Source organism: Archocentrus centrarchus, chromosome 12 (assembly GCF_007364275.1).
Source record: "Archocentrus centrarchus isolate MPI-CPG fArcCen1 chromosome 12, fArcCen1, whole genome shotgun sequence".
NCBI lineage: Eukaryota > Metazoa > Chordata > Actinopteri > Cichliformes > Cichlidae > Archocentrus > Archocentrus centrarchus.
In genome coordinates, this window is record NC_044357.1 from 8,706,037 (window position 1) to 8,733,127 (window position 27,091).

The 27,091-nt window shown below is 39.1% G+C and overlaps 2 protein-coding genes across 3 annotated transcripts in view; both read right to left on the reverse strand.

Moving 5' to 3' along the window:
• Positions 1–27,091, reverse strand: part of rabgap1 (RAB GTPase activating protein 1) — a 77,274-nt gene that overhangs the window by 26,530 nt on the left and 23,653 nt on the right. For both annotated transcript variants that reach the window (XM_030742170.1, XM_030742169.1), the window contains 3 exons: positions 26,949–27,042; positions 24,754–24,904; positions 1,785–1,898 (listed from right to left, as the gene is read on the reverse strand). In XM_030742170.1, coding sequence (XP_030598030.1) covers positions 1,785–1,898; positions 24,754–24,904; positions 26,949–27,042 — 359 coding nt within the window. The remainder of the gene's footprint in view (positions 1–1,784; positions 1,899–24,753; positions 24,905–26,948; positions 27,043–27,091) is intronic.
• Positions 12,670–14,074, reverse strand: LOC115789024 (probable G-protein coupled receptor 21). The gene has a single exon (XM_030742171.1). The coding sequence runs from the start codon at positions 14,072–14,074 to the stop codon at positions 12,857–12,859; it is 1,218 nt and encodes a 405-aa protein (XP_030598031.1). The 3' UTR covers positions 12,670–12,856.

Here is a 27,091-nt window from a genome sequence, read left to right on the forward strand (position 1 = left end):
GAGGAGGTGGTTGTCTGGGAAGAGATGGATGCCCTCACATGAGTTATACATAATAAATGAAATTAAACTGAAAACTGCAAACACACTGCAGTCAGGACATTCCTGACTAATTATGAAGCTACAGCTTTAGATATATGTATGCATACTATTGATGCATATGTTCATATTCAATGAGAAAGAGCGCACAAATGTTTGATGACCAAACACCAAAGTTTTGAATCGAACGCACATCAAAGCGCGCGTTCGATCCGAAACTTGTTTTGCTCTTCAAAACAGGCGGAGACTCTTATAAACTCACTGAACCACCCAGTAACCCAGTGGCAGCGTTAATTAATGAGCGGTTGATTTTAGTGTTGGCAACTTCCACTACTGCTCTACAGACCTACTGTAGAGCCAGTCATTTACATAGTAATTATATCGTATTCCAGAGAAACGTGACTCAGTTTCACATGGAGATTATTTTTATTTCTAAATCATTTCTGGTGTCAACAAAGAAAATGACTGCTAACAAACCAGCTGTTTATTTCTCACCTGTAATGTTACAAATCTATGTCAGGACCAAACCGTCTACCAACCACTGAACCTACTGTAACCACCTGAGAGACACAATTTACTGTGTTAATTAACTACATGAGGGATTGCTTGTACTGTATGTGATGGCCAAATGTCCAAATCAGCCTATTAAGCTGGCTTTTACCAGTGACCATTTCCAGTCATTTGTGCCACATCAGTTTTGTGGCTACATGTTGAAACAGACTGTGATAAAGATTTTATACTGTTAGATAATTCTATCCTTTTTATCCCTCTGGCACAGAGAGGTAATAAATAGCATAGTATCATAGCAAAAATGTTATTTTCAGCATCGGCTATCAGCAACATTGTTACTGTAAACATCTGCATTGGTATAAGTCCAGACTTTCACAGCTTGTGTCTCCTTAGGATAAGAATTTTAACTTAATACAATTCAAGTTTATTGAGCATAGCAGTTGCCTCATGGTGCTTTACACTGTAACAACAGTGTTAGAGAGAAAACCAACAATCAGATGATCCACAAAGAGCAGCACTTGGCAACAGTGGGAAGGAAAAACTCCCTTTTAACAGGAAGAAACGTCTTCCTGTTAAAAGGGAGTAGCCATCTGGGGCAGCCATTTGCTCTGACCAGTTGTGGATGAGGGAAAAGGGAAAAGGAAAAAAAGAAAGCATAGGGAGACAGGACGAAATGAGGGAGAAAGAAACACAGCAGAGGTGTATAAAAACCTGGGATTTGAAAAGAGGTGAGTGAAGAAGGAAAGAAAAAAAACAACAAAAAAATTCAGGCACACAAATACTACAAATGCTGCCTTTTAAAAGCAGCAAAGTAACTGGCAGATACATTTTAAATGCAAACATACTGGATCACCCTCAGGAGTGCGTATGGAATACATTTAGACTGCTAACTAATACCAAAGTTTAACATTAATAATAAGTAGCAGTTATTTTAATTATCTGTACTTGAACCACTGGCCTGACATCCTTGAAGAGCGCTGTGTACTCCTACCACTATTGTTCTTGACCCAGTTTAGCGCTCCCTATCTTTTCTTTATTATGTGCATTTTGTGCGGTAAATTTACATGGCGGGAGTCGATGTGGGAGAGAGTGCTGCCCATTTGTTGCTGCATTTCTGCTATCATTTGGTCGCAGCGGCTTTGTGCACTGTGTGAATCCATTTTAATGATTGTCTGGATAATGCCCACTACTGACTTCAGAGGAAAATTAACCTCCTTCTTATGTGTTAAGTGTCTCACCTTGCAGATCTTATAGAGGGAGTCTTGTCCATCTCCTCCAGTGTCTTTGAAGTAGTCATGAGCTGGGAATGTCCTGTTAATGTCCCTGGTGATGGCACTGTCCTGAGGAGACTCCTAAAAGTAAAACAAGAGACATGAGAAAGAGGTTAAAATAGATTGAAAGAAGGTGGAGGGAGAGAGGCAGAGTGAAATTGAGTAACTACAACATCCAAAGACATTTTTATTATTGGGGAAAAAAAGGATCCACGGAGACCCAGCAGTGGTCAGTGCTGTAGAGTATGTGCTGGCCTCACACATTACTGAGATTTACAGTATGGGGAGGGAATAAGAACTGGTAGGACAGAGTGTTCCCTTCTACCGTACAGATTGCCCACAGCTCTGTGTCTTTTGTCTGTATCTGCCAACCCCATTTCTAATCAACTGCAGAACATGTGTACTTCTTCTTATACATAACACCAGCACTACTCACTGACAGTATGTATGTAAACCACAGGCACAGGACACAAAACACAGAGATTGTGATTTACTCAGTAAACATGCTCAGTGAAACAAATAATACCCTAACAACAATTTCTAACAACATGAACAATTTTATATGTAACAGTTACATATAAAGAAAACTGTTTATAAATAAACAATTTAGCTTTAACCAAAAGTGGAAACTTAACATTAATTTAATTTGTGACATGACGCTTGTAACTACATACATTTCAATTCTAAGATTAAATTCTTGGTTTGCTGACCTACTTCACAGTGATGTCAATGGTCATTTGAGAAGAAAATAAACTGAGACTGAAATACTTTACTACAACTATAAACTAAATTTAACAACAGCATCAAGTCTAAGACATATTGTCAGTAGAGAGGAATAGATGGACGGCTTTAACAGACAGCGATTACCGTGCAAACTTCCATCTGCACTGAAGATTTTGCTATCTTAATGGTGTGACTGTAAGAAAATTTAAAAAAAAGTCTACAGGCTTAGAGTTAGTGAAATACTAATTCTATCATGCTATTGTAGTATTATGGAGTTCATGTAGTATTATGGAGTTGGTCTTTGAACTATTCAGTTCAAAGACCAACAGTTTGGACAAATTCACATTTTTTATCCAGATAATTTTGCTAGAAGAATTCAGAGGGCCACCAAAAAGATTCTACTTTATAATGAACTGGACTAGAACAACTTTCATAGGAAGTTTACATAACTGGTAACTGTTTCACTAGAGGAAAATGCAAGGGAGATCAAAAACACGAACATGAATATATGTACATAATTTTCATGAACCATATAGCAGCCCTGGTACATTTCACCAACGGACTAACTTTGCCCCCCTGTAATTCATCCCCTTGCACGGCTGAAGAAAAACAAAAAGAAACAAGATTATTCAGGGTCAGAATTCAAACACAGAAGTATAGGAGCAGTCTGGCAGTAACATACATCATGTCAAAAAGAAAGTTTTTGAAAAAAGAAGAAAAGAAGAAGTCCACCCTTACTGCTTCAAGAGAAATTAAGATGGTAAATAGCAGCCAGGTGCTGCTATTCAAATGCACTTGATTAATCAATCATCAACGAGTGTGAGCACCTCTATAAAAGCAGACGTTTTGGCAGTTTTATATATATTAATATATATATTATATATTATATATATTATATATATATATAATATATATAATATATATATATATATATATATATATATATATATATTATATATATATAGATATATATATATATATATATATATATATATATATATATATATATATATATTATATATATATATATAATATATTATATATATTATATATAATATATTATATATATTATATATATATATATATATATATATATATATATATATATATATATATATATACAGTCCTGTGAAAAAAGTTTCCACAGGACTGTATGTGCCTGGGGAAACACATTTCTTTGTCATATCCCTCCACACATACAGATCAGTGTATACTCTAAACTAGCACTGCTTTGCAAAGATTAATCACCACTTTATTCATTATTCATGATCAGTGTATTTCAGAGTCACAGCCTCTAAATAACAAATTTAACTCTGTAGCTCTCTATTTGTCGCACAACGAATCAAACACCCTTTAAAAGATAGCTTCATATAGCTTCTGTGAGCAAAATAAGTATAAAGATGAGACTGTACTGGGTGATGTTCACTGAACTTTGCGGTCTGGTGCTGGGTCCCCTCTCTCACGCCATCAGTGGATAATGAGGTCGTCAGCATGATCAAAGAGGGGCAGTCTTTCAGTCAGCGGTGAGAAGCTATAATGTCTCAGCCAAAATCGTGTTAAATTAACACGTTATTGTGAGACTCCATTCATCCATGTAGGAAAATGTTTCCATCACATGCCGGGAATTCAGAAACTACACCTAGAGCCTTTCACCACTGCTGAAGTAAGGTTACTTTTGCAGGACTAAACCTTTATTAATCCCTCCAGGGGATCGAATTCTGTCCAAGCAAATAATCCTGTAGCCCCCATCAGCAAAGTAGACATAAACTTAACCCATATATTAAAATAAAACCCTTCATTTAAATCACTAGCGTTTTCAAACTGCTCTCGTTCCCTTTGTAGCTAATTATACCTTCTTGGTCACTTTGTTACTGTACCCATCAAGTCCCTCCTTTTTCCGAGGTTTCTGTTCCAACTTCCACAAAGGAAGAGAGTGAAACAAAAATAATGCAAGTATGAGAAGAAATGCAGGAAGAAAGGCATATTTAAACAAAGCAAGCTAATGGGGATTAGAGACCAACAACAGTGGTCCACTCCACAACCTACACCACACCCTGAAACACACCGACTGTGTGTATACATGTATGGCAATTTTTGTACAGACTGATGTGAATTTTAGACCTTGGGAATGAAGACATTATGTCATCCACTTTCTGCTTTGCCTTTAAAAGACTGTTTGAGGGTTATTAATTAATTTTAAGGTTAAGGTTAGAATTATGCTGAGATGAGGGTTAGGGTAAGGATTAAGCAATTAGTTGTGATGGTTAGGCTTGGAACATTAAGGGATTAAGTCAGTGAGGGAAACTGATATAACTAGATACACTTAAAGAGTAATTTTGGTCACTACAGTTTGTTTTTTGGTTGTTACACAGATGGTGTTATTTGAATTATACTGTACCTCTCCTGTAATATAACATATACAGTAACAATCTAATGATCTGATATTGTTCACTTTTAAAAACATCCTAACATCCCCACCAGCTACTTTATTACGTAAACCTTGCTAGCACAAGGTTGGGCCCCCTTTTGCCCCCAGAACTGCCTTAGTTTGCTGCCTTAGAGATTCAACAAGGTGCTGGAAACATTCTTCAGAGCTTTTCGTCCATACTGTCATGACACCATCACACAGTTGCTGCGGATTCGTCCTGTTCCACCACATCCCAAAGGTGCTCTGTTGGATTATGATCTGGTGACTCTGGAGGCCATTTGAGTGCAGTGACCTCACGATCATGTTCAAGAAACCAGTTTGAGATGATCTGAGCTCTGTGATGTGATGCGTTATCCTGATGGAAGCAGCCATCAGAAGATGGATACACTGTGGTCATAAAGGGATGGACTTGCTCAGCAATAGCACTAAGGGGTACAAAGTATGCCAAGAAAATATCGCACACACCATTACACCACCGCCACCAGCCTGAACTCCCATTTGGCAACACAAACTGAGACTCGTCAGAACAGGGAATGTTTTTCGAATTTTCTATTATCCAATTTGACAAACCTGTGCGAAATGTTCTTAACCAACAGGAGTGGCACCCAGTGTGGTCTTCTGCTGCTCTAGCCCATCTGCTTCAATGTGCATTGCGCACTCAGAGATGCTCTTCCGCATATCTTGGCTGTACAAGTGTTTTTTTGTGTTACTGTTGCCTTCCTATAAGCTGTCTTGCCATTCTCCTATGTCAGAGGCAGTTCTCTGGCATTTTTACCTAGAGAACTGCCGCTCTCTTTTTCAAACCATTCTCTGTAAACTCTAGAGATTGCAGTGTGGGAAAATCCCAGTAGATCAACAGTTTCTGAAAGACTCAAACCAGCCTGTGTGGCACCAACCAACCATGCCACATTCAAAGTCACTTAAATCTCCTTTGTTCCCCAGTCTCAATGGTCAGTTTAAACTTTAGCAGGTCATCTTGACCATGTCTGCATGCCTAAATATAATGAGTTTCTGTCATGTGACTAGCTAATTAGTTATTTGTGTTAATAAAAAGTTGAACAGGAGTAGTACTAATAAAGTGTTCTAAACTTGGAAAGACCTTGCCATAAAGCACATCAGCAAAATCCAAATTGATTAAACATTTAGCCTCATGGCTATTATAAACAAATAAATACAAACATCCCTTATGCCCCAGAAATCTGTTTATCCAAAGAGAAAACCAGTGATACTGTTGATTTTAGAGTGCACACTGCACCCAGTGTGATGGGCACATTACACCGAATTACAATCTCTCAGTGAACGATAATCATCCATGTTTATACAGGTACCACTTAGCCATACTTATCTTAAGTGTTGAGAGCATGCACAAAGACTTCTGACATAATGGCCAATTAGCTTCCTCCCTGTCTGTCAGCTCAGTTAAAGCAAAGTTTAGAATTAGAGTAGCGTGAGAGGAAGAAAACATATTCAGTGTCTCAAGATAATGTACGGAAGCACGAGAGGAAGTTAACGGGAAAAAAAAAAAAAACAGAAGAGTACAAAGAGAGAGAGAGATAAATTACATCTGTACTTGGGATGAAGCTATTCAAAAAATTATTAATAGAATCAGAGTACTACAGTGGGTTGTTGGGGGCTAAATCAAAACTATTTTTCTTTAGGTTTGAGCCTGATGGATTTTTAAGGCCAATACCAATACTGATATTTAGTGATTAAAAAAAAAAAAAAAAATCTGATATTCACATATATAAGTCGATAAATTTTTTTCTTTCAGACAAAATATAAACAGAGTTTGCTAAAATTTGTTATGTTTTGTTATTTGTTTACTTGTTTACACTCTGCCCGACTCTGCTTGGATACATGTGGGGGAGTTGCAGAGTGCCCTCTGGTGGACAAACTGTACAACATCAACACTTATAACCTGGTTGAAGGGTGTTTCTACAGTCTCTTCCTTCCTCTTTAAATGTTCATTTATTGACCGTTGTAAATGCTGATACCAACAGACTGGCAAATAGCCAATATTGGCTGAAAATATGTGCCCCCAGTTGGTCGGTCTCTATTTTAGACCACCCCTTCCCAATAAAAAGGACCTCTTATGCTAATTTCCGGCTTTGCTCTGCACAATTCACAACATAAAATAATTCTTATTCATCTTACACTGGGCCTCTGTGCAGTTCCTCCCTGATGCCCGTTCTAAAAATAAATAAATATTTAGCTTCCTTTCCTCTCGCTTTAAGCCAACTTTCCTCAGATGGGAGCTGTGTGTTCTGTGATGACCTCATCAAGATAGCCACTCTCACTGACATCATACAGTTCCCAGATCAGAAACACTGTCTGAAAACAACTGTTATCTGTCTCACGCAATGGGGTTGCACATACTTCTGACCTAACTTTTTGAAACTTTGACCATGTTTAATATTAGCATTGTAACTGTATGTATTTATAGTGAAAATAAGAAAAATATTGCTTCCCTTTTGAAGCAGCACCAATTCTCTGAGGCGGACTCAGCAGATAGGTTATTCTAAAATTCTTGGAGGACCTGCCACAATTATTTATTCATTAGCATTTAGGCGGTTCCAGGCACCTAACCTGAGACAGCCTTTCCTGTAGAAAGTTCCCTCTAGCACACCAGTCTGTTTCTGTTTAAATGTCTTCCCAAACATTAGAGATGCATCAAAGCACTTTCTACTGTCTGTAAAAAATACTGCTGGGGATGTTTTTTAAAAAACGTCTATAAAATGAATAAAGTCAAGGAACAAAACACTTTCTGACAGAACACCAATAAAATCTCTTTACTGGGGGGGTGAGTCAAAAATGGCAGCTCTACAGTGCAAGTATGCGTGCCTGCGTGTGTGCACTCGCATGTAAAGCTTGGAGTAAAGTGCTAGAGTAGAGCTTCTGTGAGAATGCTGAATAGCTAACTCTCTATTGTTTATGTCCCCCATTTTCTCTGACTCAACACAATAGCTGACATGTCATTCTGTTATTCTTTCTCTGCTCCTTAAAGGACCCTTTTGAGACACCGAGAGAACATGGGGTGATATTTATCAAGCCTGCCATAGACATTGCTGCCTCAACTAAATAACCCAAGGTGCCAAATTTTGATTATTTAACTGGATTGAAATGTAATTTATAACAGAAATGGTGAATCTTTTTAATGTCATGTAAGCTTTTTTTCTTTAAAAACAAAACAATGTAAATATAACCGAGTTGAATTCAGTCACTCCTCCTCTTTTCTTTGTAATAACTGGTAACTGATGCATGCTTAGGCTACCCACAGTGCAGTTTCCTCACCTTAGCATCAGCCATAATTAAATCTTAATAGTCTGTCTCATGCCCTAGTTTCTGTGCCATTTATGCACTGGTTTTACTGCCTCAGCACAAGGAGAGCAGGCGAAATATGCATCTCATCAGAGTAGGAATGACAAAAGGAGAAGTAATGTTTTACATCAATATCACTGGTGTGCAAATTCCGCTGAATAATTGCAAGCAGAAATGCGGTGCTGCTGGAGAGATCTGGTAAATGTATCTGACTAGTGGAAAAAGTTGAGAAACCAACAACAAAATTAAAAATTTAACCTTGATACTCCTTATTTTGAAGGTTTGGTTAGTTTAGATTCTGTTGAATAGCCTGTGATATCACCACATTTATTTGCTCAGATACACAATATGTACGCCTTAAAAAAACAACGCAGGTCACAAAGCATCGTGTGAATGAGAAGACTCATAAGAAGACAGCAATATGTTTGTTTAAAAACCATTTACATTATCCCAACATTCACAATCAATGAAAGCAAACATCTCACAAAAATCTCATCACAAATTCAACACCTTTGGGCACATGAGATATTGTACATTTTGCCATTTTTTTAAATTGAAGTGGTTCTATTTTCTCAATCTAAGGCTTACAAAGGCCCCACTGTAATTATGTGCATTTTTCAGTGTTCGTTGTGGGCAAGCGTGAAAAATCTCGTGTTTAAACGCTTTCCAGAGTACAGCTCACTTACGGTGTTCAGGCTCCTCTTGTGTATTTGAAATAATCAGCTGCTCAGCTGCCATTAATGATATTGCCTGTTTAGACTAAGGCTGGGCGATAAAATGATCTTGATCGATTCGGGGGGGAAAAATACCTTCCACAACAATGACGATAACAGATGAGTAATTTATGAAGGAAAAAAAATGTGTTCTGAATTTGGGTCAGCCATAATTTCCCTATCAGACTACCAGAGGGTAAAATAGATGACAAATGTAGGGCCGAATGAAGGAAAACAAAAATACCAAGCTAGCTCAAAGAGACTCCAAAAGCACTACCAAGATCAGTAAATTCTGGTAAAGAGACATTTATGAACTGGAAATCAACAATTCATCTTTTCAACCATCTCAAAAAGTAGCTGTACTCCTCACTAAATACTGTATAAAGAGACCAAGTTGGATAACCTAACATGCTAACACTATCTTTGCCTTTTCAGTCATAGCTAAATATTGTCTGATTCCTCTCACAGAAACATTGTTTGTCACTTTATAATTTACTTTTTTCCCATAAACAATTAGTTTAGAGCCTCACAAAAAACAATTAAGAAAATCTAATCCTCACAGAAAAAAAGTGAATTACACTTTTATCCATTAAAGTCAAATGAAGTATGCGACTTCATTAGGACAAAGGACAAAGAAGCGGCATACTCTTAAAGACATTTCAATTTATTCAAATGTGCTCACAGATTACAGTCAAAGAGAGGGGCATAAGAGTACGGATGTTAGGGGTCATTTTTAGTCTTCCTTCTTTGCATCAACTGCATATATTTTTATGACTTTTCTGAGTTTGCTAATCAATCTGTTGCAGGTGTAGTATGTGCTCATTTACTATTGTGCCCACCAACAATTCTTTTCCTCTCTCATAGAAAAATGCTGCATTTGAGCTACAAATGACTTCCTAGACCAGCTGTAGCAGCCACATTTCCTCCTGTTCTCTAAAATCCTACCCGGCACCGCATAGTTGTTCCTCACAGTCACCAGTGTCATGTCCTTGAGAACGTGAAGGTGATTGTTTTCCCACAAGACAAAATGAATGTGTGTACATGTCCACTAATGTGTCACCATGACGTGGTATAACACTTTCAAAAGACGCTTTGGCCTAAATCTTACACGTTGAAATTTAAGAAGCTGTACCTTTAAGATTTATATCTTTTAACCTAGCGAACTTTTTACCTCAAATTTAAAGGCATCAGTCTTTACAAACAGTTGTTACAACAGAAATACCAAAAAAAAAAAAAAAAACTGTATCTTTATAAAGACATAATTTCAGTCTTTTTAAATCAGAAAGCATGCTGCTAAACCTACCTAGATTGTGCAACATTTATCACTTTACAAGAGAACAGGAAAAAAAAAAGGAGTGGAAAATAAATTTGTATAATGTGACAATCAGACATTCAATACGGCAATTCTGTACACTGACAACTGTCCAGAGTGTGAAACAAAAACAGGAAAGATTACGATATTTGGCATTGCTTCACAGATTACAGTATTTAAAGACAACGTGTGAATCTAACTACCATCACCAAAATATCATACTCACATACACTCACAATGCACAGGGAAACACTTGAGGGAAGTGCAGCTAATAAAGCAAAAAGCAGGCAGGATAGCTTCAATAGCACCCCTGCTAGAAAATTTTAAACAGTCCAAATTCAGCCAATGGTCGCATCATGACACTTCTGTAAACTCACACACACACACACACACACACACACACACACACACACACACACACACACACACACACACACACACACACACACACACACACACACACACACGAATGAATACATGCAAAATAAATAAAATAAAATAACAGTTCTCAGTCACGTTTTCACTCCTGGTTATTTTTCGGCTTTACAGAATAGAGTAACAATGAACTTGTGAAGAAGAGCTTAAATATAAGTTGTAATTATATTTCACAACACGTGTGGTTCAGATTATTCCACAGTGAATGTGGATTCAACACGTTTCATCTCTGTACACGTGACAGTCTGTGCCCTCCAAAAACAGCCGTGTGTTTATAAACTGAGCCCTCTCTAGCTGTTAGAGGAAATAATTTCCCAACAGTTCAAATTCATGTTTATATCAAGGCAATGATACATCTCAGTATACTGAGAAACAGTCATATTCATGCACATAAAGAATCACCGATCAAACCCACTGCAGTGGACCTCCCAAACAAACATTGGATAAAACCTACTAAGCATTTATCTTCATACGCTGGAGATCAGGAAAAATATCATAATCCAAGAATACCTTCTGAACTCTCTTTGGTAGATTAGATGAAGTGTATAAAGCTAGAATTTCTGCACCTAAACAAACATGTGACATAGATCAACGTAAAAGTATTTTTTCACAAATTTAGAGCTTAGGACAGTATGTACACTTGGATTCATTGGCAGAAGATAATGAAAACAGTCCCTCTTCTTGTTGCCGCACAGAGGTAAGCCTGCTGGCAGAGTGAAAGGGCTATTTGTCTGTTCGGATTGCATGTGATCCCTGTTTGTGTGCGTACACGTGTACTACTGTAGTTCCTAAATGCAGGCACAGTAATGCAGTCACAATACAGCATACGCACAAGTTTGTTTAAAAAAAAAAAAAAAAAAAAGTCATTTTGTGAACTTTGGGGGTTCACCTTGCAGCAGTGAAAAATTTTGATGGTTGAATACTTCCAGCATTTCAGTCAGTTGGTGTCAGTTATCTATCAAAAATCTTTAAGGTGTGCTACAAGAATCACTGTAGGTCATTAGTAACAGCCCAAAGGAATCTTTTAGTTCCTTAAAAAAAAAAAAATAAGGTTCCTGGAGTTCAGGGTATTGTGGTTGGGAATATAGGTATTTTTACCTCTGATCCAAAAAAAAAGAAAAAAAAAAAATTTAAGTAGCCCAAAGATGTACCAATAATTAGTATAAAATAAGTGCAAAAATACATCCTTCCTCGGCCTTTCGTTGCTCTGGAAACACAAAATCACATTTGCTACATAATCATAACAAAGGTGCAATGAAATAAAGATTTTTAAAATATTACTTGAAAGAGAATTACACTAAGAATTACATTTGCATTTTGTCAGGTTAACAGTCATATGCCAAAGCTGGGCAGCATACCACATTACAAAGAACGGGTGCAGTGTGCAAACCCACAACTTATTTAAAGACCATCAATAAATAGGCTAATCTAAAATTCAAAGTTCATGAATAGATGTCTTGAGGCAAACAAATCATAGTAGTAGTAGCAAATACAAAAAAAGAGAAAGAAAGAATAAACCATAATTAAAGAGCTGGCTATTGTCAGTTAGCTTCAGTACATCATTCCTTAATCACAGCATTCACTTGTTGTGCGCTGCATTCAACATTCTTTGTATGATGATGATCTGGCAAAGGAAGTGAAATCACATTATTTCACAAACAGCAGATTTAGTTTTTCAATACAGCTTTCTATTACGGTTTTTATTATAATAATTTAAAGATTCACTTTAAAAAAAAAAAAAAAAAAGGAACATTGCTAGAAAAACACTTCCTCAAGTGTTTTTCCTTCTCCAAAGACCTTCAGATACTTTTTGTCCTTTTTCTCCCCCCACACCCTCCACCTATCACGCCTGTACTTGACCAATTTAAAACACTATGAAGATACTTTTTTTTAAAATTTTCATAGCTTTACTCTTGACTCGTTCTTTGTATTTGCCAGCTATGGCTTGTGCAGAGAGGACGCCTGTGTAACCTCTGACTGCAACAGAAACAGCAGAGGCGTGATCAACACCTTGTTCCATCTCTTTGCAGCGCATTTTAGCAGCATTTTACAGCAATCACTTCAGGCGTTTCTTACATGTTCAAATGCCAATTTGGCAAAATTGTTTGCACTACACATGACATGTTGTACCAATTCTCATTTCCCCATGACCATATCCATAACCCTGCCCTGCACATCCCTTTTCAGCAGAACCAAAAAAAGCCTTTTTGGGGTTTCTAACCCCAAAGTCACTGCCGCCACGCTGTAAACAGAAGGAGCAGAGGCGTTTGAGGCCCTTCCTGAAGGCAGAGTTGGAGAGGCTATAAATGAGGCAGTTACAGAAGCTGTTACTGATAGCCAGCCATGTGGTAAGGAATGATGCTGCAGGGTGGTGGTAGATCCCTCCACTCTCCAACAGAAAGTAGAGAATGTAGGGCAACCAGAGGATATAAAACACACTGGTAATGCGAAACAACACCATAGCATAACGCTTGTCTGGGTATGCTGATGTGGACTGCTGATAATGTGGCTGGGACAAGTGTGGCAAATGTCCTTGTTCTATTGTACCCTTGTCCTTAACCACAGATCCAGCTGCAATTCTTGGGCCCTGCAGCTGTTGAGGTCGATAACGCGCATGGCGCTCGCTGATCTCCCGGGTGTGCTGTCGGCAGATTTTGAAGATGTTGGCGTAGGTGAAGCAGACAGTTAGAGCAGCTGGGGCGTAGAGCAGTGCAACAATAAAGGCTGTAAAAGCTGGACGCGTCCTCCACTCAACTGCACACCACTCCACAACATCGCCATGATAACCGGGTTTCCCCCATCCGAGAAAAGATGGGAGAAACACCAGAGCAGAGTAAAGCCATATCAGCACAATACAGCACCGCACTCGCCAAGGCGTCACTAGGGATGCATAAGTCAGAGGCCGTGTGATGGCGATGTAGCGGTCTACACTCACACATGCTAAAGACGCCATTGAAACTGACTTTAAAACTGACACCATGTACCCAAACACCTGGCAGGTGAGTTTGGGATCGAAGCTCTGGAGATGATGGAGTAGGGACAGGGAGGGGAAAAGGCAGCTGACTCCCACCAGCAGATCAGCATATGCCATAGTCTGGATGAAAGCACTGGTGGTGTGCTGGCTAAGCAAAGGGGCACAGTGAAATACAAAAATCACCACCAGATTACCAGAAATAATGAGAACAGTCAGGAGAAGTATGATAGAAACTTCAAGGAGGCAGGTGGTGAACATTTGGGAATAACCTATCTCAAGTAAGCAGAAAGGAGCAGACGCGTTTGACGAGTCAGCAGAACTCTGGTTCAGTGGATCCAGTGAGGAATTCATCATCTTGGGTGGGAATATATGTCCGAAGAGCTCTTCAAGGATGCACTAAATCCTAGAAGCCACTACTTTGCCCGGTAGCTGGGTAGATCTCAAAGAAGCTGTGTGGTTTCAGTTCAAATGCAACGCTCCATGCTGCACTTCCATGACGAGACTGCTGGCGTTCAACATTTCAAATGAATTAAATGACATACACAAAATATGGATATTCCTTTTTTTTTTTTTTTTTCCTCTTTCGGTACAGCAAAATTCCCAGCTGAAGGCACAAAGAGGAGCAAAGAGACAAAAATTTCGACTTTTAAGGAATTCCAGTCCGAGTTATGATTGAAATGCCTCCACTCCCTATAAAGTCTGAGATGTCATCAACATCTGCTGCAGCTGCAGAAATCCCAGACTGAATCTCTCTCTTTTCTGTCTATAGTCCACAGAGTCACAGACGGCGCTTCCACTGAGGAGACATTACTGTTTAATGCGCTGCATACATAATTTACATGAAAGATTGAGGATCATGTTTATTCAGTCCATTAACCTGTTTATCTTTTTTTTCCCCCCCTCTTTCTTATCCTTCAGGTCTGATTTCTTGCTGCCGTTCCTGGCTCTCTTCTTGCTCTTGCCTCAGTTTCTGTCTAGTCCTTCGCAGAAAGATCACAGAAGAATGCCGTGAGCTGAGAGGTTGAAGAAGGTGTGCGAGGTGACTGATATTCAAAACATACACACACCCACCTCAGCAGCTATTTCTGTTAGGAAGAGCATCACCTTTGTCTGAAGTGGAAATCAGGCAGGCATACCGATGCTGGGAGAACCCCCAGTGTTCATTTATCCTCCTTTGCTGTCCCTTTCTCACACTCCTCGCTCTCTCTGCCCCTCTCTACAGAAACAGTGGCACTGAGGCACCACCCCCTTCCCAGTGGTTCCAGCCAATGATCAACCGCGAAGACACGAGGCTGCCTCCTTCCCCTGCCCTCCCACTCCTCCCCATTTTTTTTTTTGTGCCAGTGTTTCTCATAATCACCCCAAGACTTAAACATGATGTTTCACACTGCTAAAATTAGAAACATTCACTGTAACACAGAACTTGTGAATTTGACTTTTAAAATCTCTCATTCCCCCCAAAACAGGGATACTCTGGCTGTAACACTGCGACCAGTCTCTTTCTGCAGACAAGTGGACAGCATTTGTAAAGTACTGCTGTAAGTACAACAATAGCCACGCTTTAGTACAGCACACAGGAAATATTTCTATTATTAATCTAATAGCAGTCCACACAGAAAAGAACAGCCAGTCCCCTATAGTTGAAATACGGCTGTACAGGAAGTGCACATGTTAAAGCAGGGTTTAAAATCTGCTGTTACAAAGAAAAGACAGAGGACAGAACTGTGTTAGGCTGAGTTAAAAGGATAGTTACTTAACATTCAACATTTATTATTATTATGATTATTAGTAGCAGTAGTAGTATCATCAAGTTCACCAGAGAAGCTGTATCTCAACCAGCTATCTTCTAGCTTATGTTTATATCTGCATTATGTGCAATAATATAACGCAGCAAGTAATTCCATAATCAACAACTGAGTATGACTTCTGGTGCAAGATGCAAAAGTACAAGAAACCGAATGAAGCAATTCAACAGTGAAGTTTATATAAGAGGAAAAAAACAGAGTAATGCTAAAATACACATTTACAAAAGGCTAATTTGATTGTGGAAAGCCAGTGTGGGAAAAAGAAGTTCAAAAAACGAAAACGTGGAACGTACCACATCGTACCAGAAAATTTTTGTTATGCAACCACATATAACAGTTCTGATTTTTAATCACGTACTTGAACATAAGACTACTAAACTGTTTACACACACACAGGAAACAAAAAACAACAACTTTACTCTGTAACAACCCCAAACGAGCTTCAGCTGTGATACAGGTGTATTTCCTGCCTTTACAGCTGAGAAGAAAATACGGCAAAGATATAAAACGTGTCTTAACAGTCAAGAGAAGAAAAGATTTCCTTACACCAAACAAGCAACGACTCATAATTGGTTTAAAAAGAAATTTCAAGTTTCCAAGAGGCAACTGGCACCATGATATGGATGTTTAAAACTCATGGCACAGGAGTAAAGTATTAGCACTGGCTCTAACAATAAGGACTGCAACTCAAATGCACTCCCAAGTCAACCAAAGCTCAGAATAGTTTCTGGAAAGTCTTAATGACCACCAAAGTTATTAGATTAGACTGTCGTTAGAAGCAGTGGCAGCAGAGAAACAAACATCATAATTTGGAAATTTCTGCACATAAGGGAGAGGGCTCACAAGAAACTCCAGATAACCTCCTGAAGTCATAAAGGTCACAGGTCAAATCCTATTATCCTAAAATACTGACTTTCAGAGATGAATTATTTTGCTCATGATGCTTTTTTGAAATAAATGTATTAATGTATAAATGTATCAGAAAGCTTAAAATTATGTTCTGAAAGGCTACTTTTGCTTATAATAATTTTGATTAGAAAACTGGAATCGAATGAATGCTTAATGTTATTTCAGATTTAATGTTCATGTTTTACAACAAAAATGGGGCTTATTAGTACATTGAAATTAAAATTCTATCATTGGGTTTAACAGTGATGTTTGTTTGTACTAAATAATTGAATTCTTAAGTCATCTATACTAAAAACTGAGAATGTATAATGTCAAAAATCTCATGGTAAAAAAAAAAAAAAAAAAACTAAATTTGGCAAGTTAATGACAACAATCATCATAATAAAACCTTTACAATATTAATACATTAGTAAGAAAAAAACATTAAAAAAAAACACCTGTATATGTGAACATATACAGGTGTATATGTATATGTTCACATATTTATTTATGTGACACAGAAAAGCAAAAACATGTCCAACTCTCCTGGATCCACATAAATAAAAAGTGTCAACTATGTTTTGTGGCTAAAAGACAGGAGAGAGAGAAGTACAGAAAATCTACAGTGCTACATGGCAACAACTTAATTTCTTGTCACATTTTTCAGGCCGTATTCATACTGTACACATTTCTGAATGTTTGCACCTTGAGTGAAACTTTGCCTGTGAATTTGTGCGTCTCCTGATTCTGCATACACGAGCAGTGAGTTATTTTAAACCACATAATATGAGGATTAAATCGAATTACTCAATATAGTGCACTAAATTTAGCAGCTTCGTTAGGTAGTAATTACTGTCATATCTAGCCCAGCATTGTCAACATCCTATTCCTAATGGCTTTCTGAAGACTGCAGACTTTGCCTCGTGGTTGGCAATTTAGTGTAGCGTGATGGAGACCCAAACATACCCACACAGTCTCACACACACACACACACCAGCCTGCACCTTTCTCCCCCGCAATCCAGACACACTCCCATGCTTTCACGCACCTCTTCTGCTCACCACACGAGGAGCTAAAAATAGACGACAGTACGACTAAGGGGCTGGAAGGAGGAGTGGAAGGGGAGGGAAAAGATGAGGATGGAAGTCAAAAGAAAACACAAAGCTTAATAAAGATGAGAGGAGGAAGAGGTGGAGGAGAAAGATATGCAAAACAGCAAAAAGCTAAGAGCTGTAAATATGAGTACAATATAGTGTCCTGTGGTGTGCAAGCTAAGCACATCTCAGTCCTGTCAGCTGTCTATATGATGACGCCTCCCTGCTTAGCAACCACCCAAGGACAGCTGTTCAGCAGCTGACACACACCTGACAACAACCCAAACTATGTGCAGTCTGATACCTGAGACCAAGACAAAAAAAAAACTGACAATAACAGTCCATAATGATAAAAACAACATAAGAACACATTACTAATAACTATAATTTGGCTTAGATTATGTCATAATCATTTATTTGTATTGCAGGATTTTTCCTCCATACATGCAATTTTCACTTATTTATTTCATGTATTTATTTCAAACAATAATAACAAAACAAATAAACAAATAGGAAGAAAACCACTTAAACAGAAGCCTAGCAACAATCTGCTCCTTAAATTAAACACAGCAAACAACACTGTGATATCATGTCATTCCATCAGCAGTTCCTATCATCATCATTTGAACAGGTATTTGTGGGGGTCTGGTAAGTGAATTATACTGTGGATATTTAAAATGAAATAGATTCATATTAAGTCTAAAACCCAGTGCAGTCTGTCCAGAACAAATACACTGCCAACATGAAGCACCAAACATCCATTCTTCCAAAAAAAAAAAAAAAAAAAAGATTGTGGATGTGATCTTTTAGTCTCCTCTGACAGGTTTACTAGCCTCAGGTTGCTCAATTGGCTCCAGTTTATGCTGCAAAGTTTCCCTTGTGACACCCATTCAGAGCAGTGCCTCATCTCCTTCCTCATCTCTGCTATTGCTGCAGTAAGTCTACCCAGGTTAGAGAAAAACAAAGACTTCATGGCATGAATCGCTGCCAGGATGATGCCCACTTCTCCACTTTCATCCGCTCCTGGGCTCCATTCGACTTCTTCCGTGTAGTTGCTAGCTCGTTAAGCTAAACTGTTAGCACCCAGTTTTCTGTTTTCTTTTTTCCTTGTTTGTCTTGCCAAGAGCGATTCTGAACCAGGCAAATTCCAGTATTGCTGTAGGCAGCTTTATGTAATTATGCAATTAACACCTAATGTTGCTAGTGATCAAGGCAACATTTTGTATTTCTTTAAAAGAAATAAGACCACGTCTCCAGAATGCCAGCTTGTCTTCCGACTTAGCCTCTGGCAGTAACCGCTGGTTTAGCCAGGTTTCTGGGCCAAGATTTTCATTTTTGTCCATCAGTCATTGTTCAGGAATGCAGATAAATGAAAATAAATAAAAGCTTAAATCTAATTCCGGTGGTCTCAAGATTCCATTTCAGCAGAAGTCCAGCCTCATTTGCTCTCCACAGAGACCGTTTACCTACATACAGCCAAAGCTTGCTCAAATATGACTGGTCAACAGCACTAGGACTACAAGCTAACTAAAAAGGGAAACCAAAAAGTTTCTGATTCCAAACATTGGGAGTCTTGATATATATCCATATGCAGAACCTGTTTAAAGAGATTACCTAACTTCCTTTTGAATATAATATGGCATCTTAGCTTTTTGTTAATAAAAGAACAGCGCATCAGGATACATCAACATCAACTCGATCATCTCTTTCCCCCATAAAGACAACATTTGACAACAACTCTAACTGGCATCCGAGGGGGAAAGAGTTAACTGATTTAAGCATAAGGAAAGAGCGGTGTATTACACATTAGACACAAACACTGCAGAAACCAAAATAGATTCACAAAAAACTGAAAAATGCTTTAATCAGACTTTCTGAACCTTCTGGGGTTTGCTGTGTAAGTATTTCAGTTTCTGCCAACAACAAGTCGGAACACCATAAACCTATGGGACAGAGATGCATACAGTCACACAGAAAAAAGAAGAGGCAGATCTGCTAGGATGACAGGACAGCAGGAGAGGAAAGAGAAAAAGGCACGATGACAGTGTGACAAATCACAAATGAGGATCCAGGCAAAGAAGATGCAGGGAGACACATGACTTGACATGAGCACAAACAGGTCTGGGTAGAAGCCAGAGAGTGTCAGAGTCAGGTGTACACAAATACAAATGATTATAAAGACACATAAACAAAGAGGCAGGCAGACAGGTCATTATGTGGGTCGAGCAGAGACATTCAGGCAGACAGGTAGTTAGACGTGCTTGTTTGGCTCTCCACAGGAGGCTGCTGCAGCAGGTCTGAGGATCACTGCCTAAGTTTATGAATGCTTGAAGGAAATTTTGCCCATTTTGTCCACCTGAGAGAAGGTTTACAAGATGGCAGTGAGACCTGCTGTGATCTACGGTTTGGCACTGACTGGAGGCAGCAGATTCGAACATGTTAAGAATTCACTGCAAGTGACCAGAATGGACTGGATTGGAAATGAGTATATCAGAGGGACAGCTCTGGTCTGGTCACTCAGATGGTTTGGACATGTGCAGAGCAGAGACAGTGTGTGTGTGTGTGTGTGTGTGTGTGTGTGTGTGTGTGTGTGTGTGTGTGTGTGTGTGTATTATATATGACAAGGGATGTTGACTATGAAGCTGCCAGGCAACAGAAAAAGAAGAAGAGGAATCAGCAGGGATTTTAACACAAAAACATTGTTAGGGTTTACAAGGAATAATCTGAAAAACACGTTTAATGAGCGACTGCCATCTGTCCAAAACTAGCTTGTTATAATAGAAGAGGTCACAGAAGAAGAGCCATTCTGGCTTAAGCTGATAGAAAGAGTGCCTACTCAAACTGTGCTTTTACAAAATAAGGCATGAGCCACGAAGCATTTCTGTTAACATGAAATGGCACAATTGGAAACTCAGTCCCTCTGCCAACACATTTATAACTCTTGGACTCGACGTCGTGTGGGAATTTATTACACAATTACCCCAATAGCTGTTTATTAACCACAATAGTAACCCCAATAACTGTTTATTAAAACCAAGTTATGCAGAAGATCATCTCTAAATGCACAACACCTTGAACCTTGAAGCGGGATGGGGCAAAGCAGCACAAGACCACACCGGGTGCTACTCCAGTCAACTAAGAGCAAGAAATGAAATGGGCACAAGCTTACCTAAACTGGACAATGGAAGACTGGAAAAAGTTATCTGATCTAATGCATCTCAATGCATCATTTCAGACTGGTCCACATCACTGTTATCAAGACAAATCCATGCATCCACTTTCTTCCAGCTTTCAGGGTCACAGAGGGCGGTGGGGAGCTGGAGCCTATCCCAGCTGCCATAGGGCGAGAGAGGCAGAGCACACCCTGGACAGGCTGCCAGCCTGTCAATAGGGCTAACACAGAGAGACAGACAACCAATTCATCCTCACATTCACACCTACGGCCAATTTAGAATTACCAATTAACCCCACCAACTGTGAGAGAAAGCCAAAGTACTCAGAGAGAAGCCATGCAGACATGGGGAGAGCATGCAAACTCCGTGCAGAAAGGCCCCGGCCAGATGGTGGATTCAAACCCAGGACCTTCTCGCTGTGAGACAACCGTACTAACCAAATACAGTCTATGAGAAAATGCTGGAAACACAATTTAATTGCATACAAAATAATAATTTCAGTTTTTACCATAAGACTTTGGCTTACTGCATAAAATGAAAAATACAATATGTTACGCTATAATGTGGTGGCACTGTTTCAGCCCTTCAGCGTAATAACAGCTCACACTCTGCCAATATACGTCACGCTGTCTTTCGTAACATCCTCCTGATTAAAATCATCTGGCAGTGAACCTGAGTGCTGCTAAACCCAATTATTCATTTACCAGACTTAGTTAACTCTGTCAGTGATTGGCTTCTACTCACTATAATTTATGGTGCTAATGCAAAATATAATGAGTTTACTGTACCACTGTGGAGTTCTAACTAACCCTCATACGGGGGGGAATTCACTGGACCTCATTACAGAAGTAACAGGGTAAATTTCTAAGACTGCTTTCCTCAATACCCTGCTTTCACATAATGTGGACGAACACCAAGTTCAGATGAGGTTAGGGAACAAAAGATGGAACCAGCGAGGACATAATGTGAAGACAGAGCAACAAAGCATAAAGAGATACACATAAACAAACTGAATACCAAACGCACACTGAGAAAATTAGGAGCTGGCACATGACTGTGGGATGTATAAAATTATAAATCATGAGCCAAAAGACATCAAAGAATGAATGAACCTCAGGAATACATGTGACAATAACAGCAACATGAATTCCCTTCCTAATTTTTATATACAATGCAGAGTCCCATTATGCAACACATTTCAATAACTGCATAATTTGTGAGATACTGTATTTAAAAAAAAAAATGTTTTCTTTTTAAAGCGTTCTTTAAAGTGTTCTTGTGTAATTCACAGAGTTTGAAGAAGTCTAAATAAAACATAAATCCTCTGACAGTCACATATGACTGCATGTATTCCCCTCACATTTCAGTGGACTCATGGAAAACCCTGGAATGCTGTACTGCTTGCGTAATAAATTCCAACACAACAGCTATCAATATGTTGATCGGTTGTTGAGATTCCAATCATACCATTCATGTTAACATAAATGCAGCATGGTTCATGCATTACTTTCTAAAAGCTCTGTTTGTGTAGAAGCTCTTTACTTATCGTTTACCCACCTTCCATTTACCTAGCTAGAGCAAAAGTACAGAAAATACTTACAGGTGGCAGTAGGGATAGTAGAAAGGGAAAAGGTGGGTTACAAAAAGTAAAGTCAGAGGGGAAAGAAGGACAGGGGGAGGGACGGCAGGATGCAAGGCCAACATCTTGTCACCACCTGGGACCCAATTCACTGCCCATGGATTGCTGCCTTTACATAACAGCAGCAGACAAAGCTGGGGTTAAAAAAAAAATGACATAAACTAAGGCACTGTTGTCAGTGCACAAAGAGGTAACCACGTAAAGATAAAGCCACTAAGAAATGCCACCCCCTGCCAGCTCACAGCCAGTTTCCCACCACTAGCAGCCCGCCTGTCTTCTCCTGGGGTGCATCTACTTTCCATTACTGCTGCGCTGCATTTACCTCGGAAGTCGTAGATACGAGTGACATCGCTTCCGAGTTGAGCGCGTTCCAGTAACAAAGTTGAAAAAGAAAGGGAAAACAGGATTTGTTTTCCTCCGTAGCAAGCCAGAGCCATTCGAACATCCCTAGAAAAGCGTTGCTGCAGCCTGTTCACAGATGGAGACTGCTCAGTGCTCTGCGTATGGCTTTTTTACAAATACACTATTGCCACAATAATACAACACACAACAGTGGCAGCACAGATTACATGTTCTGCAGTTTTACTAATGTTGATGTTATGGATTGTTAAGTCAGGGTTGGTGGGGCTGCTCTGTCTTTCCCAGTTGGAAGTCTGAAGGAGCCAGTTGAGGTGGTTTGGGGATCTGACTAGGATATTTCCTGGGCACTTCCTGGGTGAGGTGTTCCGGGCACGTCCTACTGGGAGGAGGCTACTGGGAGTTTTAAAAATGTAAAACAGATGGATAAAACTTTATAGTTGTTTGACCTTTTTGACATTTTGTATCGCAAATCACCAAAACTGTTGCTAGCAAACATTCCTTCATTCATTCATGTTAAATCAAATCTACTAAACAAATATGTAAAAATTAAAAAAAGAAAAAAAAATCTTCCACACAATCTTCCTCACACTGTCCAAGAGCAGATGTGGTAGTTATGTCTGATATTGGTACTACTTTTTTTATGTATTGCTTGCTGAGATGTTTGATTTGTGACTTTTTCTATAAGGTTACAGTTTAATATTTTTATTTATTTATCCTGTCACAGCCCGACTCAAGGGAAGGACAAAACTGGAGAAGGCCACGCATCATAGTAACAATAAGTGCTTATTTAACTTAAAAGAACTGACATAACCAAAGATATGTCAATCAGTAGTGTGTGCAATGCCTGGGTGTGTGATACAAAATAATTAAAAGAACCAAAACCCCAAGGAGAGCCCTTCAAGTCTGATGCTGGCAGTTTGAGTACAAAACAGCCCGTTCCCCTTACAGTACGACCTCTCCAATGAGGAACCAGTCCAGAACTCACAGGGTGTCACAATCCTATAAATGCCTTTAAACCACACTACTGCGCAAAGGTCTTGAGCTGCCCCTTGTTTCTTTATATTTTGCTTCCAAGGAGCCAGACTTTGTTGTTTTGTTTTCTTTAACACATCTTGAGCAATAATTCTCCAGATTTTCTGTAGATCTTGTTTGTTTGTTAAGCCACTTTAAAAAGGAGGGTTAAATTACCTCTGAACCTTCCACACACGCTCACACAGACAGACTACACATGCACACTGTGGTTCTCTGACAACCTGACACTAAAAGGCTAGCTGAATGCTGAACCTATATAACCACTGCAGATGTCAAGAAACGAGACACACTGGCAGAGGAAATAAAACGCCCAAGATGCAATCAGACGAAACAGTCTATATGTAGCTTAAGGTAAATTTCTACCTCATACAGGCTCAAAACTTCATTATGTTTTCCTGCTTTTGATGTTTTCCATGAATTCTGAAAACAACACAGCTAATTTCTTAACATACGATTCCCTTTTTAAAATGTTTCATATGCAGTTACAGAGTGTAGATATTGTGCGTCTGTTAGTAAAGGTCCCCATTAACAAATGAGAAATGTTTTCTCGAAGAGAGAGAGCGAGATAGGTGTATATACACACATAACACAAAGCGTTATCATCTTGTTTGATCTACAGGGCAAGGGTGGTTATCATCACAAGGTTGAAGCACATGAGAGAGAAACTTATGACACTGGGGCATTGGTGGCCTGTGGGGTGTACTTTCAAACTCCTAAAATTTAAAAACGACTACAGCAAAAGAGGAAAACAGTAACACATTATCTGGAAGCACAAACCAAAAACAAAATAAATCAACTAAATGTTTTCATTTAAAAGATCAAGACATAATATTTTGGACCGCATTAAGAAATCTTAACAGAAAGGACAAACTGGTACAGGTAAAAGTCTATCTTAGTAACTGTCGAAGAAATCCTCAGAGGGAACGGCTCACTGAGGAGTCCTGACTGACCGTGTTGAAGGACAGCTTTTTTACAGTAATTACTATGTCACCTGAATTACAGGTGTTTTCTAATCATCAGCAATACTTTTATGAGGTCTTACCTTTGTAATGAGAGTACGGTACTCTTCTACCAAGTGGTCATTGTTATGGCAGCCTGCCAGGAGCTGCCAAACCTCGCCACGGAGTGCTTCAGGAATGCCGCTCCGCACCAAAGCTGGCAGCTGTCTGGGACGCACTGATAAGTTCATATGCCTACCGTGGAGGAAAAAAATATTAGTTTACCAAATATATACTCAAATAAAAGTATTAGTATACAGATTAGTATTAGTAAAGTGTGGAAAACCCTCATCATATTTAGCAATCTTATGCTTGCACCTGCCTACAGTATCCCCAAAACAAAGTTTTTAATGGCCCTTAAAAGTGATCCAGCATCATCTCTACTGACGGCTAGCTGGGCCAAGGAGTTGTATATGAAAGACAGGGAAGAGGGTTACTGATCGACTGATTTAATGTCAGAAATCTAAATTTAAACATGATGAACTGATACCACTGACTGGCCCTCATGCTCCCCTGACCTAAATCCAAGAGAACACCTCTGGGACTTTATGTTTCAGTCCATCTGAAGTCGCCAGTTTGCACCTCAGTCTGTTCAGGAACTCAGTGATGCCCCGGTCCAGATGTGGGAGGAGATCCCCGGGACACCATCTGTTGTCTCATTAGGAGCGTGCCCTGACGTTGTCAGGCATGCATACAAGCATGTGGGAGCCATTCAGACTACTGAGTAACATTTTGCGTTGCTGCAATGAAATATCAGCAAAATGGACTAGCCTGCCGGCATCATTGTTTCACTTGGATTTTCAGGGTGTCTGAATTTGGCTCTCTGTAGGTTGATAATTTTCTTTTCCATCAAACGATGTGGCTTCCTTTCATTCCTAACACATTACCCATCCATATAAGTATAGATATCAAGCATAATTTTTTCCCCATTAAGATCTGATGTGTTTTCAAAGTGTTTCTTTAATCTTACTGAGCCATGAACGAGCAAATTTTGTACAGTAAATGCATGACACTTTACTTAAATTATTTTTTAATGTTTCCCTCTTTTATTTTATCCCCATCTTATTTTATCATAGTGAGAAAGCAGACAATAAAAGACAATAATCCAACAGGAAAACAGCAATTTTTGTTTCCTTCTTTATTTTCACATTTAAGGTCTGCCGAAAATGATACACATGTATCATGCATGTAGAGTCCAATTAGAGTTAGAGATCCAGAGAAAAGGAGAAGGCAAACTTGGAGGCACAGCTGTACCTAGACGCTAACTATCGCCTGACTGAAGCTGACAGAAAATCCCCGAATCCCTGATGATTCTCTCACTTTGCCCCTTTCTTAATTCATCCCTCTCTATTTTTCTGGGTTTGTTTTGTTTATTTGTCCCGGGCGTCAGGTTATGCAATACGTGGCATTTCTACTGAGACTAAGAAGGGAAACTGTGTACATGTGTGTGCATGCATGTGAGAGTGCATGTGATGTAAGTAATGCCAGGCCTGGTCCTCAGGGCATAAGATTGTAAAGGGCTCTCTGTGATTTGCTTCTCTGTGCTCCATTCCACAATGCCACAAAACACACACACACACACACACACACACACACACACACACACACACACACACACACACACACACACACACACACACACACACACACACACACACACACACACAGAACACGCAAAGGAAGCCTAGTGTTATGACCTGTTAGTCTTATGATTCCTCTCTTTATTTAGGCATTGTTTTTATCAGCCAAGAGACGCAAACACATAAAAAAAATTAATCGCTTTAATGATCCAACAGTTGGTAATTCTCAAAGGGGCATCATAAAACCCAAATCTACAAAAGTAAAGATTTGGAATATTAAGATATTAACTATAAAGTAGAAATACTATGTACTATAACAATTTAAAGTACATTTTACTGTTGCACTAAAAAATACACAAGAACAGACAGGGACAAAGCTGAAGCTGCACGCGCGAGTGCGTGCATGTGCGTGCATGTGTGTGTGTGTGTGTGTGTGTGTGTTAAATTTACAGCCAATGAAAGTTTCATGTAGTTTCTGTTCTGCTCATCATAAGCTTTTGATTAAAAACGAATTCAGTACTTGAAGAAAGAAATCATCTTAATAAGCTGCTTATCAACAACTGCTGCCTGCTGCTCCGTCTTTCACATAGATTACACTACATCTGAGCACAATGACTTCAGCAGTGATGGAAGAAGAGGACGAAGGGAAAAAACCTTACCACTTGGATAACAAATCTCCCCAGGTCTCCAGAATCTTCTCTGCACATTCCTTTGAAACATCACCGGACCCACTAAGTAAGGGCTCGTCATTATCTGTGCAGACACAGAGGAAAAAAGGTGATTCATTTTTGTAAAGCAGCCA

Excerpts from the sequence above, each read along its gene's own strand:
- LOC115789024 (XM_030742171.1), bottom strand. The coding sequence starts at position 14,074 with ATGATGAATTCCTCACTGGATCCACTGAACCAGAGTTCTGCTGACTCG.